Raw genomic sequence first — 17,715 nt, forward strand, 5'->3', positions numbered from 1 at the left:
TACTTTTAGTTTTTGTGAAATATTTGAAACCTATACACCGTATACTATATCCGCGTCTCGGTTAATACCGAATCTGAAGCGCCGGACGGAAAATGACGAACGTACGTACGACGAACATAGAATATAGTTATTTGTGGTGGGCTCCTAAAAAGATGTTTCTTTTACAATACAATAAATATTTACAATACAATAAACACTAAAATCTACCTAACCACCTACTTCTAGACCACATTATATTTATGTGAGCCATTTTTCTTGCCGCGTAATTTTTAATTCTAACTAAGTCGCAGGATAAAGTTATCACATTGTATTTATAAAGTAGCATTATTCATGTAAACACAGAATGGAACAATTGGAGCGGAGTTTACTACTAATCGAAGTCCGCGCGATCGAAAGACATGCTATATGTAAGTAAAAGTGTGTGGCCCATGCTCCGTTGGTATGATAAGGTTACGGGAAAAAATGTTCACTAATCTTAAAAATGAAAATGATCTCGTACTGTATTTACCATACTATCGTGATTCTAGAAATCGGTAAAAACACAAGTCTAAAATAATTATATTTCCCAAATGTTAGATAATTTTTATTCGTCTATCAATAATACTTTGTGAAGGTTATTAAAATGTTTTTGATAATTTACTTATCATTGCGATTAGTTAACCGGTGCCTTTCAGTACCGAAAAAACGCAGAACACGACATGTCCGCTGGCGAGAGGTCCGAGATGGCCGAGAGGGGCGGGAAACCGGTGGACCTGGACACGATTCTTGTTGACGAGGTGGGGCAGTTCGGAGCATATCAGATAACGACGCTACTGCTCGCAGCGTTGCCTGTCATTTTTTCCGCGTTTGCCTCCGGCGAGTATATTTTTACCACCGCCCGCGTACCCAGTAGGTGTGTTATCCCTCAATGCGACACCGCCACACCGGAGTATGCACCGTCCTGGATACTCAATGCCGTGCCGGGTACGAGTGTTACGAACTTCGACAACTGCGCCCGGTTTGTTAACAGCTCGGTCCAGGCGGCCACAGAGGCGCAATGCCCGGCCGAGTGGTTCGATCGCTCGCGCACCGAGTCTTGCCAGGGCTATGTCTACGAGAACACGCTCAGCGTCGTCTACGATGTGAGTTTATTTGCCTATATACAACTCAATGTCGCAATAGTCAATTATCCTTTTATTACTTTTCTTTAGTTCGATATGGCGTGCGATGAGTGGCGGCGTTCACTGATAGGCACCATTCGTACGGTGGGAACTCTTTTGGTCCTACCGATAACGGGCTACGTGTCGGACCGCTGGGGGCGTCGGGTGGCGCTCACGCTCAACGCCTTCAACACCGGCTGGATTGGCCTCGTGCGCTCCTTCGTTCACTCCTACGAATGGTTCCTGGCTCTCGAAGTGTTAGAGTCGACCGTCGGCGCCGGCGCTTACTCTTCTTGCTACATTCTCGGTGAGCTCACGTTCACCCGCATTCACTTTGTTTATTCGTTGTGCTCGATTCGACTAAAATGGCTCCAACTATTTTTGTGTCTGCAGTGACCGAGCTCGTCGGACCCGGCTACCGGGTGATCGCAGGCGCCACCATGTCGACGATGTTCGCGCTCGGCCAAGTATTTCTCGGCCTGATCGCGTGGGGCGTACCCTCGTGGCGTCCACTTACGCAGGTGATCTATGCGCCACAGCTACTCGTCGTTACCTACTTTTGGATCCTCTCTGAGTCAGTTCGTTGGCTGCTGAGCAAAGGAAAGTTTGAAGAAGCCGAAGAAATTCTCAAAAAAGTAGCAAAACGAAACAGACGAGAACTGTCTGATAAGTCACTCGAAGCGCTGCGGGAGAGTGCCGAACGCGAGAAGCTTACGCCACCTCCGGCTGAGGCCTGGCTGCCCTTGCAAGTACTGCGCTCGCGTGTTATTCTATCGCGTTGTCTTGTGGCGCCCGTGTGGTGGATTACAAATACTCTTGTATACTACGGAATGTCTATCAACGCCGTTAACCTGTCAGGCAACCGGTATCTCAATTACGTGTCAGTCGCAGCTGTTGAGATTCCAGGCTATTGGACGGCTATTCTCCTGTTAGACCGCGTCGGCCGCAAGCCCGTCCTCATCGTAGCCTACACGTTCTGCGCCGCCTGCCAATTCACCTTCGCTTTTCTACCGGAAGGTTTGCTTGTTTTTTTTTGATTGATTTGCATCACAGCAAAGTTAAAGAGGTTATTTTATGACTATGTAAATTATGATTTATATAAATGAGTGATCTGGTCTTGTTCATAGATGCAGGCAGCGGTGCTTCGCTTGCAGTGTACTTGCTAGGTAAGTACAGCATCGCGGTGGTGATGACATCTGTGTACGTGTACACGGCTGAACTATTCCCTACACGGCACCGCCACTCGTTGTTTGCTTTTGCATCAATGGTCGGGCGGTTGGGCTCTATCACGGCGCCGCTGACACCAGCACTGGCTCAGGAAGTATGGGAGCCATTTCCGTCCGTATTGTTTGGGTCATTTGCGCTAGCATCGGCCGCACTGATCCTCACCACGCCAGAGACTCTGGGCACTACGCTGCCTGACACTATGGCCGACGCTGAAAACCTCGCAACTAAGCGCTAAGCGTCTGTAAGTTTTGGTAATTATAATAAAGGCTAGTCAAGGGTAGGGAAATTAAACCTCCATCAAATACTTGATTCACTAAAAGTCACTGACTTTACATAAACTGTATCAACAGAATAAGTGAAATGAGCAATGCACATGCGCGCTTATGTTAAGATTCTTAAGAAAATGTTTATATATTTAATTAAAAATGTAAATGAGCAGTAAAAATACAAACAGAATTTAATTAAACAAATATAATATTACAGCTTAAAAGCTTACAGCTCGCCCTTTTCTGACAATGTTTGCGTCTCAAAAAGCACCTTACGATTTAAACTATTGTAACATGTAAAATTTATGTAAAATTGCAATTTTAATTCTAGAATGATATCAAATGTTGATATTGAATGATACTCAGGTAACACTGACAATGTTTAGAAAATGAAAAAATGTAAAACGTACACGAAATCAACTCGGGCGGGAGTTGGATCAAAATATAATATGATATAAAGTATTCAATATATCATATTTTATTTTAATAAACTAAAACATTCCCAATATAATATTGTGAATGATGTTTTTGTTATACAAGCCTAATTAATTAATTGAATATTATTAAACATGGTTTGTGCAATTATTTGTCCACTGGTTAACTGAAATCTTCAACGAATCAAAGTCATTCATTTATAGCAAATTATAATCTCGACATCTTCGAAGTCGGAAACAGGGCATCGCCGTCTTGTTTCTCATCTCCGTCGATATTTTAAAAATTTATTTATAATCACACTTTCTAATCTCAAAATACCCCAACTCGTTAATTTTATATTTTTAGCGTCTCAGATATCTTGATCAACATCACTTTTCGGTTATCCTAAATTATTTTGTGGTCATTTTAAATGTTTTCGTCAATGCTTTATTACCTTACTCAAAATAGTAGGAGAGCCGGCACCAATTTTTGGGTAGGTATTTGAGGGAAGCTGAAAACTTGTCACATACCTCTCCTATTATATTCCAACACGGAATTGCAGACCTGGCTGGTGAGTAGCGGGGCTAAATCAACCCCTACATTTTTAAAAATATTAATTTTTTTTTCCCAAAAAATATGTTTGAGGCAATACGCAATTTATATATTATGTTGCAGTGTAATACTTAATAAATACGAAAAAAAATAAGCCAGACAATTTAATCGGGGTTGTAACATTACCAGACGCGTGCAAAAAATGTTTGCAAAAAATTATAAAAAATGTTTTTGAGGCAGCTTGAAATTTTAATGGAGTGTTATTTATAACTATAAAAGTTTTCAGCTTGCTTCAAATACCTACCCAAAAATTGGTGCCAGCTCTCGGACCAAAATATGATAAGTTTCTTCACTAAAATATCACATAATAATAGAACGACATTACTCTTACTAAAAGTAGTTTCGCCATCTATCCATCCATTCCATCTTTGCCAACGAACTTTTCAATATATACACATGTACCCTTTTTTCTTCTTTATTGACGCAAAGTATACTTTAAGGTTTTTTCGAAACCAGACAGATCTTTACGACACTTTAAACAATTTCAGGTGAGGTGCTAGACAATAGACATCAACTTTTCGTATTAAAAAAAAAAAAATTGGTTGTTTGTAAAGTAGGTTTACGATCGAGATGTTTACGTGATAACGTCTTATTGGTGATATAAGTTTTTGGGAAGTAAGGAATTAATGAAGATAACAATTTTTTCAAATTTTAAATTACATCTATCGTTTTATTCACACTTTTGATGATAAATTTCGGGTGTAAAATGACAAGTTTACTTATTCGACTATGATATACATTTTTCTTCATACATTCACGGAATGACTGGCAGCGCTCGAGATGAGACGGGAGATCGGTCCGTCTCTCTCTCGTTATACCTGCGATCGCGCTCGTGAGGTTTTGGTGTGACACAAGTTTCTGAACATGTCACCCGACTAAAACGATTTTAAAGACGTTATCACGTCAAAAAAAACAAAACAAAAAAAAAATACTAAGTTACTGGAAAAATAAATCATATTTATTCATACGGATATCCGTATGAATAGACGCAGCCTATTTTTAATTTGTCGTTGGTTTTATAAATAAGAATATTATGTATCGTGAAATTTGCACTAGTTTTAATAAACTTTTATGAAATGGTTAGAACAATAACTGCTTTGGATTAATCTTCCTTTGTACGATCGCTACATTTTCCGGATAAAGAAAATAATATGTTGTCTCGCCACTGACTTAAATTTACTTATCTGATTAAAAAATTTTATGCCCGATCATGAACCTTTTTTGCTGATTATTATAGTAAAATGGCGAATAAGAAGTAAACAAAACATTAGGTCTGTCAAGGGTCTGTCAAGTGGGAGCATAGCACATCTGACGGACAACTTCAACCGAGTATATAACGTTTTAAATGAAACAATTATCTAGTAAATAATAAGATTCCGACATTGGCTGCGGTGCAGTGTGTGTTCGGTGTCACGAACGCCACTATGGGCTCCTTCTACGTGGGGTTGCTGCTACTGATGGTATTGAACATGATTTTGCGATCTGAAGAAGCACAGTCCACTTTTAACTCTAGCAGTGAGTTTGACGAGGAAGAGAGTGACTCTGTTGCTTACATGGTACCTACACGCAAAGTACACCTTTCTAGTATGTGAATAAATAAATCAGTTTTACTTATAAACTGCTTTTACGCCTACCAACTTAGAATAAAAACCGCCAGAGAATAAAATGTAGACTATGCTTAATATGTTATCGCTCGAGGTTGTGGGATTAGCGAGAGAAAAATATGCGGTAAGATCTAAAAACATTGACCTGGCCGAAAGGCGAATATGAAGCAGTTTAAAGTTTGAGGTTTTAAGCGAAGTATGTTCACCGCCATTTATATGGCCATTTTAGGTTTTGTTATATAAAAGCATTAAAACCGCTCGTCTCCGGCAATAATGAATTGGTAGTGGCTTATTCTATGATATGAGAGATCTTTTGAGACACTTTTAATTTAATTTAGACGTTTTAAAGCCTCTTTCCGTGAACGGCAGATAATAGTTGAGCACGGGGAGGGACAGCGATGTGCGGGCTCTCTCGTCTCGCTGCGCACGGCGCTGTCAAGTGCGCGATGCCTGCGGCTTAGCACCCCGCGCGCCACGCTCTGGGCGTTGGCGGCGGCGCTGGTCGTAGGCCACGGAACGGTGCGTGCTGCGGATGGAGCTCGGCGTGTAATTCGGGTGGCGTACGCCGGCACCGACTCCGCCGATCCCGCCAACGACTTAGCTCTCCTCGCCATCGACGAGCCGTTCGGCGAAAGCGCGCAGTCGCGTCCAATCCTTATGGCGACAGCGGCGGGCGTGTGTGACGCGGCGCAGGATTGCAATGCGGTGCGCGCACTGTCTCGGAACAACGCGCACGGCGCGCAGGCTTTGCTCTTGCGCGTGATTAGCGTGCACCGGGCACCACACGCCGTATGTAACGCGCGCGTGCCTCACTGGGCCGCTCTCAAAGACCGTTCGCTTTGCCTGAAAGGAGAAACACTCTGCGAGGCAAGTAATGTTGTACTGTTTTCAAAAGTAGAAGAATTTTAGCTTTATTTCCGTTCATTTTAACTTACAAATTTGATAAATGGCTTGGAAATGGTAATATACAGAACAAGTATATTTTAAGTGGTCTACATAGAACGATGTGGGCGGTGGTGTTGTGTGTGCCGGCCTGCTTTGCGGCGTACTCAGCGCGGTGGGTGCGAACAAAGCGGCGGACGAAAGGTGCGGTGATACATTTGGAGCGCTGACTGTAGCGCGTTGGCGTCGCTTTTTGCATTGTGCCCACACACAGCGACTGTGCGGCAGGTGATGAGTACCGCATTTAAATTATTAATGAAGAGGCACAAAGTAAAAGTGTCGGTTGGTAGTGTAATACTTAACTCATTTTTTTATACTCACACAGAGGTGACTGTGCGTCATTATGCACGGAGTACTGGTTAGACGGCTCCGACGAGTCCTCTCCGGCCGCATCACTTGGCTCACCCATTCAGACTCTCGTGGAAGATGTTAATCACGCTCTGACAGCGCCAGTTCGTTCATCATCACATTACAACAGTATGTGCAAATTTATTCGTTTATTTATTGATTCATCAGCAACAAAATGTGATATTAAAGTCACTAATATTGAAAGAGAATCGAGGGAGTGGTACAGCTACTGTGGTGGGAGTGGTGGCTACAGCGTCTGCTGACGAATACTTATAATATCTTATTTTAGAACTTGAGAGGAAGGCTACGCAGCTTTTCGTAACAGACCACAACAGTGGAAGCACTAGCAGCCCTATGAGTACTGGCAGAAGTACAAGCAGCCGCGCTGCCGTTCAGGCGAGCCCTACGCTGCGACTTCTCTCACGCACGCCGCTCATTTATGAACTCAGGCCTTCTGCTGACTTTGAACCCAATCGAGCCGATTTTAAGGTAAATATTTCTAAACCTGCTCCGTCGTTGCATTAACTATACTACAATACTAACGGAAGAGTGATCAAGAATACGATGAAAATTGAAAAGGTTTGATTCCAATTGATTGTTGAGCTATCGTACACTCACGGAGAATTACATGAGTTATAAGCAGGTAACCTTGTTTACTTGATTATGAACGAACTTAATGAGGAAGGGCATCCCATGCAGGTCGTCCTTGAGAATGGATGCCTTTTGATTGTAGGTTGTAAGGTAATGTGAGTGTATGAAGCGAGTGAGTTAAATAAAAGGCGTGAGTTGTTTCAAATGTAGTCAATTTGTAGGGCTACGACATAAACATTTATTACAATAAAAATTTTCACTTTTTGGATTTCCGCGAGCAAAAAGCAAGTTATTGTTTGAAGATTCGGACAGGGCTGATTTACTGTTTTATCTATAATAAGATTAATTTTAGTATGAATCGATCGACCTGGCCCCATTAATGAGTTGTACTCACATATACTCGCCAACTACGATTAATGACTTCTTGATAGAATTCATGATTATGAAGGTTGGACTGTTAGTCCGTACAGTCGCCGTTACCTGCGAGAATATTTGAGTATGACTTGCCTTGTCTCGCGCGGTGGACATGCGCAACAGAGCTTGTGTTGTGTGCGCGCAGAGGTCCCGCGTGTCGCTCAGCACACTAGCACTGTCCTCAATGCGCTTGAAGGCGGGCGAGTACGGTGACAACGCGGTGGATTACGGAGCTCCGCCGGACGAAGCCCTGCCCTCGTCGTCTTCGCTCGTGCCCACCCTTCGGCGATACGTCTCCAGCCGTCACACGAGCCCTGGTTCCGCTTCGCCTTACCGCCACTGGGTGGACCCACTGGCCCAACCTCAGACTGACACCCATAAAAAGAAATTGAAGACATCGAATGCCAGTAGCACTAATGACATTAACATTGGAATTCTGATTACAATTCCCACTTTAGTTACTATAAACAGATAGATTTGTATAATATGTACTCTGTAATGTTCTGATGCTCAATAATATATTTGAAATCCAATTGCTGTTGTCAATGTCATACTACCTATTTCTTATACAACGTAGGAAAAACGTTATTGCAATTTTATCGTAACAGTACAAGGAAAATTTAATTATCTAAAAACCCGACTTCTCATACATACATATTGAGATTAAATTGGTCGATAAATTGAACACCATTGCAAGTTCATTCATAGTAGACGACGGTGAAAAACGCCAACGCCACGCATTAGCGTGCTAGTTCGGTAGGATTAAAGAATACTTACGACCGGGATGAAAATATTATCGCTAAGTTCACTGGTATCGAAATAATAACAAATTCAGATTAATACGATACGATTGTTCACTTTGTAGATGGTCAAAAGTGTAAATGTATCTTTATAAAAAATTAAATAAGATCAAGTTCGATGAAATTTGGTTAACTCACGTTATTAGAATTAATGTCACCATTGTAACAACCACCACGTAGCATCATGTGATTTTGTGATCTTTCATTCCTAGGTGTAAAGGGCAAAGCACGATGCGGTGGGCGGCCCGCGACTAGCTTCGAACTAAAGCTGTCGACGACAACAAAGAATTTTGTGTGTTGTTATAACCTATCATAATAAATGAGTCGATATACTTTATATTGCATGTACGACGATTATTTTGTGAATTGAAATTATTATTTTTATTTTTTTATTTTAAAAGGCCCACTAACGAAACACATACAAACACTTACAGAGAACACATGACATAGAAAACAAGATACATGCATGTGCATCAATAACAAGTGTGCACAACATTTAGAGGGAAACATTACAATCATAAAGAGAAAATAACTTAAACATTAAAAGAAAAAAAGAAACTAGATTAAAAAATACAAACGTGCAATTTACAAATATTAAAAAAAACAAATCATTTTCTTATTTTGTAATTATCACTATTGGTCACGGATCAACAGTGGCTGCAGCATCTTACGCATGAAGACATGGAGACTGTCAAACGGATCTGCTTCGCATGTACTCAGAGCGTCGTTTAATATCGATAGGGATCTGTGTAGAGGAGCATTACAACCGACGTTTATTGGTGTTTCTACCCCTAGGTTTTGAAACTACTTCTATTCTACACATCTACTACTACTTGTCTTCTACCACTGCTATTCTCTAATTCTACTTCATCACATCACTTATTGAATTTTTACAAATCAGAAATTCTTTATTCGTAAGACTTAGAGCCTGTCCAAAAAGTGCGAATTACGCGCGTGTCTACTCGGCCCAGGGGGCCTACCATGAACTTTCTTAAAACGATCCAGTTGAGATGCAGTTGAGTTTAGGTACCTAAAGTGAATAGCATTTTTTCGTACCATGACCGCCTATAAGCTGAAACGCATTTGCATCGCAAGACCGAATGAAAGAACGATAATTTTGTTTGTGGTTTCTATGTAAGTTTAGAAATTTAACTGTCAAACTTACTTCGACTGATGTTTCTATAAAAATAAATAAAATATAAAATTATTTTAAATAATTCATCAATTACAATAAGCTATTATGTCTTAATAAATATATTTATTTAATATAAAACTATTCTTTTGATATATTTTAAATGTAAAGTTTTCTGGTGCTGTGCAGTTGACACTTATTATTTTTAAACGTTTCCTTCAAATTTTGATAGGAGCTTTCAATATATTTGGTGTTTACAAAATTTCGGTTTAATAAATATAGTTTTACAAATTGTTTAACTTATAAAATAATATGATGGGGTAAGTATTGTTCAAAAATTGGTTTATTAAAAATAAATATCTATATCGAAGTGAATTCCTGATATTAAACTCTTTGCATAAGATATTACAATCAACCTATTACTCGAAAATTATAAGTAAATAATGATAAAAATTGATTCCTTAAAATTGTACAAATTCAGTTTATACGTTAACAAATTCATATACCTAATATAAATAATTATATTTTCTTTACAGCTTAAACCTGACAAACTCGCTAAATTGAGAGAATGAAATACATATATAAATGAATATATGTTTATATCCAATTGAACATTTCCTGATTCAAGACAAGACAAGACAAGAAATCTTTTTCTATCTTGATGGAGTCATCCTAACTAAATAAATACTGTTATTATAATACTTTCAAATGGCTTATTATTTACACATTATAAATTTGAGAAACACCTCTGTTTTTTTAAAGAAAAAGCAGAGGAGAATAATACAATTCATGAACATAATGAGGAAAAATTTAATTATAATAAATATCTACTAGTGATATGGCATTATTATTTATTGTAAATATGATATATTGGGAAATTATGTTTTTGTTAGACATGCCTAAATAATTAATTGAATATTATTGAACCATGTGCAATTATTTGTAGGTACACTGAAATCTTCAATGAGTCAAAGTAGTTAATCTATAATAAATTAAAACTCAATATCTACGAAGTCGGTAGAAGGGCATTGCCGTCTTGTTTTTCATCTCCGTCGATATTTTAATAATTTATTTATTATCACTCTCTAAACTCAAAATACCCCAAAATATAAAAATTATATTTTTTTTTCATATATTAGCCATATAACAAGTTTTAATACAAATATTGAATTTTATAAGTTCTAAACTATTATTTGGACATTTCGATACAAAAAAGTTGAACAAAAAGTAACTTTTTTAGAATCGCTTATTCTGTCATAGTTGGAAGGCGAAACTGTCAAATTTCGGTTCAGCCGAGCGGTCATGGTACGGATTTTCATACAAATTGAACGAACGAAATCTGATAATCGCTAAGGTCACGTGGGAACCTAAACTGTCTCGTTTTTTCGATGTCATGGTACGAATTAGCGATGCATCTCAGTTGTAGGTTGTCAATAGGCTCGCAATTAGAGTTCATGGTAGGCCCCCAGAACCGCTATTTGGCGCTTGCTTTGTTTTATCGACAAGTTGTATTGTCTGTCACGGCGTAGAGTATTCAGAGTCGTGTTTATTTAAACCAAAATAATGATTTCTATACGAGAAAACCCGTTCTAATGTGATAAAAAACATAGTGTTTATTGTAAAATATTATGATTAGTACATATTATTATATCGGTCCGATTGGAAATGACTATTAAAATGGACAAGAAAATGTAATTCAAAGAAAGAGGAACGTCTCTCTAAAGTGCTCGAAGAAAATTATTACGCCAATAAGTATAACTTCTGACGCGTGTACATAAGTACACACACGTTTTTTACAATATCTATGACAGTTTCAAACTCTGTACAGGGGGCATACCGTAAGTTTTCTTAAAAGAATCCAGTTGGGCTGATGAGTTTAGGTTCCTAAATTCAATAGCATGTTTTCGTACCATGATCTCCTATAAACTGCAACTTATTGGCATCGAAAGACCGAAGGAAATTACGATATCTTTATTTGTGGTTTCTATGGAAGTTCTGAAATTTAACTGTCAAACTTACTTCGACTGAAGATTTTATAATAATAAATTAAATCTAAAAATTATTTCAAATAATTTATCAATCACAATATAATTAACATAACATGAAGGTTATAATTATATATTTTAGTTTTATAATTATAAAATAATAATAATAATAATAATTATTTTTTAAATACTTTATTAAATGCATTATGCATCATGAGTCCTACTGGGTATTTTCATAGGAAAGAGAGCGGTTTAGTTTTTATTAAGTATACTAGATGGCGCTAGATGTTCAGTAAAACGCGATAACGTTAAATGGCAAACACAACATAAGACGTCTATGCTTGTATAATACGTCTTCGACGAGGTTAGGTTAGGTTAGGTTAGGTTAGGTTAGGTTAGGTTAGGTTAGGTTAGGTTAGGTTAGGTTAGGTTAGGTTAGGTTAGGTTAGGTTAGGTTAGGTTAGGTTAGGTTAGGTTAGGTTAGGTTAGGTTAGGTTAGGTTAGGTTAGGTTAGGTTAGGTTAGGTTAGGTTAGGTTAGGTTAGGTTAGGTTAGGTTAGGTTAGGTTAGGTTAGGTTAGGTTAGGTTAGGTTAGGTTAGGTTAGGTTAGGTTAGGTTAGGTTAGGTTAGGTTAGGTTAGGTTAGGTTAGGTTAGGTTAGGTTAGGTTAGGTTAGGTTAGGTTAGGTTAGGTTAGGTTAGGTTAGGTTAGGTTAGGTTAGGTTAGGTTAGGTTAGGTTAGGTTAGGTTAGGTTAGGTTAGGTTAGGTTAGGTTAGGTTAGGTTAGGTTAGGTTAGGTTAGGTTAGGTTAGGTTAGGTTAGGTTAGGTTAGGTTAGGTTAGGTTAGGTTAGGTTAGGTTAGGTTAGGTTAGGTTAGGTTAGGTTAGGTTAGGTTAGGTTAGGTTAGGTTAGGTTAGGTTAGGTTAGGTTAGGTTAGGTTAGGTTAGGTTAGGTTAGGTTAGGTTAGGTTAGGTTAGGTTAGGTTAGGTTAGGTTAGGTTAGGTTAGGTTAGGTTAGGTTAGGTTAGGTTAGGTTAGGTTAGGTTAGGTTAGGTTAGGTTAGGTTAGGTTAGGTTAGGTTAGGTTAGGTTAGGTTGAGTACGCGTCGAGCTGTCGTAGCGGCAACTGCGTTTTCGTTCGCTCCGCGGCTATAAAAATCCTATGTGGGATTTTTGTGTCTGATAATTTTGTGAATGGTTTCATAAGATTCAGGAATTAATACTGATCATTTTGATGTGTGTGTGAACCTTGTAAGTTATAAACATTAATAACTACAAGGCATAAGTGAGTGGGAAATTGACCCGGTGTGTTTGTGTTGTTTTTGTCGTGACGACGTATAAGTTTTTAGAACTTATTCTATGTGTTGGATTGCAGTGACTATGTGAGTACTTTTATTTTTAAAATCGGCTCACAGAGTTGGCTAAAAAATTACTTTTAGTTTTGAGGTGGTTTTTAAACCATATTATTTCGGAGGGTGGTCTGATGACCTAGAAGAGATAACCATCGCCTTCGTCTCAATAAGGCGGTTTGATTGGTATCAACATAGTCTGGTTTGGAGCAGGGAGGGCTGAGATATTGATGTTAGCATCATTCATCATTTATGTTACAATATACGACGCCATCTTGTCGTAAATTTGGTGTCAAGTGAGGCGCTGTGACGCGTCGGTGTTGGCGGACGTCTCTCACACCGCAGTGAGTGAACGTGGAAGATTTACACCGAAGTGGATTAAGACATTATATTTAATTTTAAGTCTAATTTTAATTTTAATTTTAATTTTAATTTTAATTTTAATTTTAATTTTGATTTTAATTTTAAGTTAGAGTTAATCTTTATTTAATTTAGTTTTGTGTGGTGTATTATATTATTTATATTATTTCATTGTATTCATCCATTTCATACATGCATCTTCATTGATGAGGAGGATTATGGGGAGGTTTCCGTCGTCGTCCGATAGTGACGACGATGTGCCTATTGGCACTTGTTTTAGAAAGCGGGGTCATGCTAAGAGCCCAGGGCGGGATGGGAAGGGAAGTTCTTCTCCATCTTCTCCACCTGCCAAGGGTAAGCCACCAAAAAAGGCGGCTTCTCATGTGGTGGGTTTGGAGGTGGCGCAGAGTGAGTTGCGGGATCTTGAGGCCTGGCCTCTCCCTGGAGAGGAAAAGCGTGGTGCTGGGGGCCAATTACAGGATGGGGCCTCAGCAAGCTCAGTGAAGGCTCCGGACGGGCCCCTCTCATCATGGGAGGATTACGAGGACGCAGTGGTTCTCTTGGGGGTTCCTGAGATCAAGGAGAAGTCGGCTGCCCGGGTTCACCAAATCATAGAGATTGCGGTGAAGTCGGGCAACCTTAAAGGTAAGTTTGTGCGCGACCTAAAGGTTGCGGCGAAAGATATGGGCGAGATGGTGGAGGATCTCGCCGACAGATGCCTCAGGGGGGATGAGGATAGGCGTCTCCAAAGAGACAATGTTCGCCTGAGGGCCCAGGTAAAAGACCTGGGTCTGGAGCTTGCGGCCCTTAGGAGGGATTTTAATGAACGCACTGCGCACTTTGCGCAGGCAAAGGGACACTCCGTGTCGGTGGAGGGTCCCTCCACTCCAGATGCCCTCCGTCAAATGATGGAGGGGCTTTTGGACGGGGTGAGGGAGAATCTTATGGGGGATGTGATGCGGGCTGTTGGGGGCATGTTGGATGCCAAGCTTGCGGGGATTGGGGACAGGCTCCTCCCTGAGCCTGTGCTGCGTCCTCCGCTGGCGGCATCGGCCCGTAGTCAGAACCCCGAGCGTTTTGTAGAGAGGGGGGGCCCGGGGGCCCCGAATTTAACGGGGCCCCAGGGCTCAAGGACCCGTGAGGGTTCATTGGGGGGTCGGGGCACGGTGGCTCCGAATGTGGTGGGGACCCAGGGCCCCGAAGTTTTTGAGGGGAGCAGAGTCCCGGAGGCCCCAGGTCTTTTGGGGCCCCAGGGCTCTGGGGGTCCTGGTGACGGAAGCTGGGCGACCGTCACCAAAAAAAAGAAGAAGGGAAAAGGAAAGGGGAAGAAGAGTGGTTCTCCCGCTGCGCCGGTCCTTCCCCCTGTGAGTGGGGGAAGTGGCCGTGTGGGCCAGGCACAGGACCATGGAGTGGGTCACGGCGCAGGGCCCTCGGCTGGGCGGTCTGTCAGGGTGCAGCCTTCGCTCACTCCGCCGAAAACTTCCGCAGTGGTCATCACATTGCGGAGGGAGGCGGTGGAGCGGGGGGTGACGTATGCCGACGTGTTAACCAAGGCCAGAAATGGTATTAGCCTGGCTGAGATTGGTATCGCAAGTATCAGCATCCGGCTAACAGCAACGGGAGCTCGGATGCTGGAGGTGCCGGGGGTTGACAGGGAGGAGAAGGCTGATGCCCTGGCGGCTAGGCTTCGTGTGGTGCTGTCGGAGGAAGCCTTGGTGGGGAGGCCCGTCAAATGTGCGGACCTCCTTATTCGGGACCTCGACGACAGCATCACTGAGAGGGATGTGACGGAGGCGGTGGCTGCCATGGGTGGGTGCCTGGCTGAAGCGATCAAGCCAGGTAAGATTTGGAGGCGTGGGATACGGGGCTTGGGGGAGATGTTCCTCCTGTGTCCGGTCGCCGCCGCCGAGAAAGTGTGCCAAGGAAAGCTCCTCATTGGGTGGAGCTCCTGTCGGGTTGAAATCCGAGAGGATCGCCCTTTGAGGTGCTTTAAGTGCCAGGAGTTTGGTCACGTGCGGGTCACCTGTACCTCGGCGGTGGACATGGCGGAGGCGTGCTTTAGATGTGGGGTTGTAGGTCACAAGGCCCATGAGTGCAGCTCGAAAGAGCTGCATTGTGTGGTCTGCTCAGCGGCTGGGAAGCCGGCAGACCACAAAATGGGGGGTAGGGCCTGCAACCCTCCAAGGCGGAGGGGGGCCCCGTATGCCCCTGTAGCGTCCAGCACGGTGGTGGGGAATGCTCCCATGGAGGTTGGTGTAGAGCTGTCAAACAAATAAAATGTCTGACAGCCTTACTAGCCTCCTTCAGGGGAATTTAAGGCGCTCCGCTGCGGCTCAGGACTTGTTCCTGCAGTCGATGGCGGAGTGGGGGGTGATGGCGGCCGTTGTTACTGAGCCCTACTATGTGTCGCGACAGAGCTCATGGGTGGGGGACCTTCGAGGTGATGCGGCTGTGATTGCTCGGCCGCATGGACCTCCTCTCTCTCTAAGAGAGAGAGGTTCTGGGTTTGTTCTGGCTGATTGGGGGGAATGGACGTTCGTCGGAGCGTATTTTTCCCCCAATGAGCGTCTGAGCCATTTCGAGGGTTTCCTTGATGCCATGGGCCTGGCCATACGGGGGGCTCTTCCGCGGCCCCTTATCCTCATGGGAGACCTTAATGCGAGGTCTCCCACCTGGGGTGACAGGGTGTCGTGTCGGAGGGGCCCGGTTCTGGAGGAGTGGGCGGCGGAGTTGGGCCTCGTATTCTTAAACGAGGGAACGGAGCCCACCTGTGTCCGCCCACAGGGCAGTTCAAGGGTGGATGTGACCCTTGCTTCTGCGGCGGCGGCCCGGGTAACGACGGCATGGACTGTGCTGGACGGAGTGGAGACCCTATCGGATCATCGTTATATCCAGATGTGGGTCTCCACTTCGATGAGGTGGGATGTGCGGGGGCAGACTCGGATGAGATTTCCTCGCTGGTCCATAGGCCGACTGGACCGTCAGATTGCGCAGGAGGTGGCAATTGTCGAGGGGTGGTGTGCGCCCACTGGTGTTCTGGATGTAGATGAAGGAGCTGGCAGACTGAGCCTAAGTCTCCGAAGGGTGTCGGATGCGGCAATGCCCAAATGGAGGCCGCCGAAGGGGAGGAGAGCGGTCTACTGGTGGACATCGGAGATTGGCAATCTCCGAGGCGCATGTGGTGAGGCCAGAAGGGCCTACTACAGGAGCCGCCGGAGGAGGGGAGATAGCCCCAATGTCACGGAGGGCCTTCGGTTGATCTATAATGATCGCAAGAAGGCTCTCCAGGGGGCTATCTGTGAGGCAAAGGAAAGGACTCATCAGGAGATGCTTCGGGGGTTGAATGATGATCCATGGGGGCGCCCCTACCGATCGGCTCGTAAGAGGCTGAAAGGTACGGGGATGCCTCTCGTGGAGAGTCTGGAACCGACCTTCCTGAAGCGGGTGGTGGCGGATCTGTTTCCTTTGCCTTCTGACACTATCCCTCTGAATATGGCGGCGTCTGTGGGGGATGTGGCGGGCGGAGAGGAAGGGATAGCTCCGGAAGTCTCTGATATAGAGATGGAGGCTATCCTTACCCGTCTCAAAGCCCGCAAGAAAGCACCTGGCCCGGATGGTGTGCATGCGCGTGTCCTGGCAGTAGTCCTCCCTCATATGGAGGTCTCCGTCCGGGAGTTGTACACTGCGTGTTTGCGCGGTGGACGGTTCCCGGTGGCTTGGAAGACGGGACGACTGTGTCTCGTGCGGAAGGAGGACCGCCCGGCGGACAGTTCGGCGGCTTACCGCCCTATTGTCCTTTTGGACGAGGCGGGCAAGGCGCTGGAGTGGGTCGTGGCGTCTCGGTTGTGCCGGCACCTCTCTGTTGAGGGGCCGGATCTGAGCGAGGCACAGTACGGCTTTCGGGCGGGTCGGTCGACGCTAGATGCTCTTCGGGACCTGAGGTCTCACACCGGTGGGGTGGTTAGCGAGGGTGGAAGGGCATTGGCAGTATCATTAGATATTGCCAATGCCTTCAATAGTCTCCCTTTTGGCGTGGTTGGAGAGGCCCTTGAATTTTTTGAGGTCCCTCTGTATCTGCGCCGGATAGTGGGGGACTATTTTGCGGAGAGACGGATCGTGTACTCCAATAGAGAGGGCACGGTCTGTTACCACCCTGTGCGGTGTGGGGTACCTCAAGGCTCGGTCCTAGGGCCACTCCTGTGGGACATGGCCTACGATTGGGTATTGCGGGGCGCGCTTCTGCCAGGATTGCGCGTCTTCTGCTATGCAGACGATACCCTCGTAGTGGCCAGTGGGGCAAGCTATGGGGAGGTGGCTCGACTTGCAACGGTTGGCACCTCCCTTACTGTTAGACGGATAGGGGCCCTGGGACTTAGGGTGTCTCTCGATAAGACGGACGCCCTATTGTTCCATGGCCCTAGGAATGGTCCACCTCCTGGGGCGGTCCTGATGGTGGAAGGAGTAAGGGTTCCGGTGTCGTCCAAGATGAAATACCTTGGTCTCGTCTTGGACGGTCGCTGGAACTTTGAGGCCCACT

At 43.8% G+C, this 17,715-nt stretch overlaps 1 protein-coding gene and 2 long non-coding RNA genes across 6 annotated transcripts; all 3 read left to right on the top strand.

The window, feature by feature from the left end:
- The first annotated feature begins 75 nt into the window (after window positions 1-75).
- LOC125061861 (solute carrier family 22 member 13-like) lies at window positions 76-4,273 on the top strand. Of its 2 annotated transcripts, XM_047667498.1 has the most exons (4): window positions 76-1,121; window positions 1,191-1,446; window positions 1,533-2,156; window positions 2,267-4,273. In XM_047667498.1, the coding sequence occupies exons 1-4, from the start codon at window positions 699-701 to the stop codon at window positions 2,599-2,601; spliced, it is 1,638 nt and encodes a 545-aa protein (XP_047523454.1). In that variant the 5' UTR covers window positions 76-698; the 3' UTR covers window positions 2,602-4,273. The 2 variants fall into 2 exon arrangements, with proteins under 2 accessions (XP_047523454.1, XP_047523462.1); XM_047667506.1 differs by having other exon boundaries at window positions 1,008-1,446.
- A 258-nt stretch (window positions 4,274-4,531) lies between these two features.
- LOC125063078 lies at window positions 4,532-8,101 on the top strand. Of its 3 annotated transcripts, XR_007119460.1 has the most exons (5): window positions 4,532-5,214; window positions 5,632-6,432; window positions 6,530-6,681; window positions 6,842-7,041; window positions 7,703-8,101. It is a non-coding gene; the product is annotated as an uncharacterized LOC125063078 (long non-coding RNA). The 3 variants fall into 3 exon arrangements; XR_007119458.1 differs by having other exon boundaries at window positions 4,532-6,432; window positions 7,703-8,088; XR_007119459.1 differs by having other exon boundaries at window positions 4,532-6,432; window positions 7,754-8,088.
- A 1,654-nt stretch (window positions 8,102-9,755) lies between these two features.
- Window positions 9,756-10,198, top strand: LOC125062321. Its single transcript, XR_007119237.1, has 2 exons — window positions 9,756-9,809; window positions 10,026-10,198. It is a non-coding gene; the product is annotated as an uncharacterized LOC125062321 (long non-coding RNA).
- Window positions 10,199-17,715: the final 7,517 nt, after the last annotated feature.

This window comes from Pieris napi, chromosome 2, assembly GCF_905475465.1.
Source record: "Pieris napi chromosome 2, ilPieNapi1.2, whole genome shotgun sequence".
In the NCBI taxonomy this organism is placed as follows: Eukaryota; Metazoa; Arthropoda; class Insecta; order Lepidoptera; family Pieridae; genus Pieris; species Pieris napi.

Bases quoted from the DNA above. Each gene is read 5' to 3' on its own strand.
- LOC125061861 (XM_047667498.1), top strand. From the start codon at position 699: ATGTCCGCTGGCGAGAGGTCCGAGATGGCCGAGAGGGGCGGGAAACCG. The intron at 1,122-1,190 runs GTGAGTTTATTT...ACTTTTCTTTAG, and splicing joins CGCTCAGCGTCGTCTACGAT to TTCGATATGGCGTGCGATGA. The intron at 2,157-2,266 runs GTTTGCTTGTTT...TCTTGTTCATAG, and splicing joins CTTCGCTTTTCTACCGGAAG to ATGCAGGCAGCGGTGCTTCG.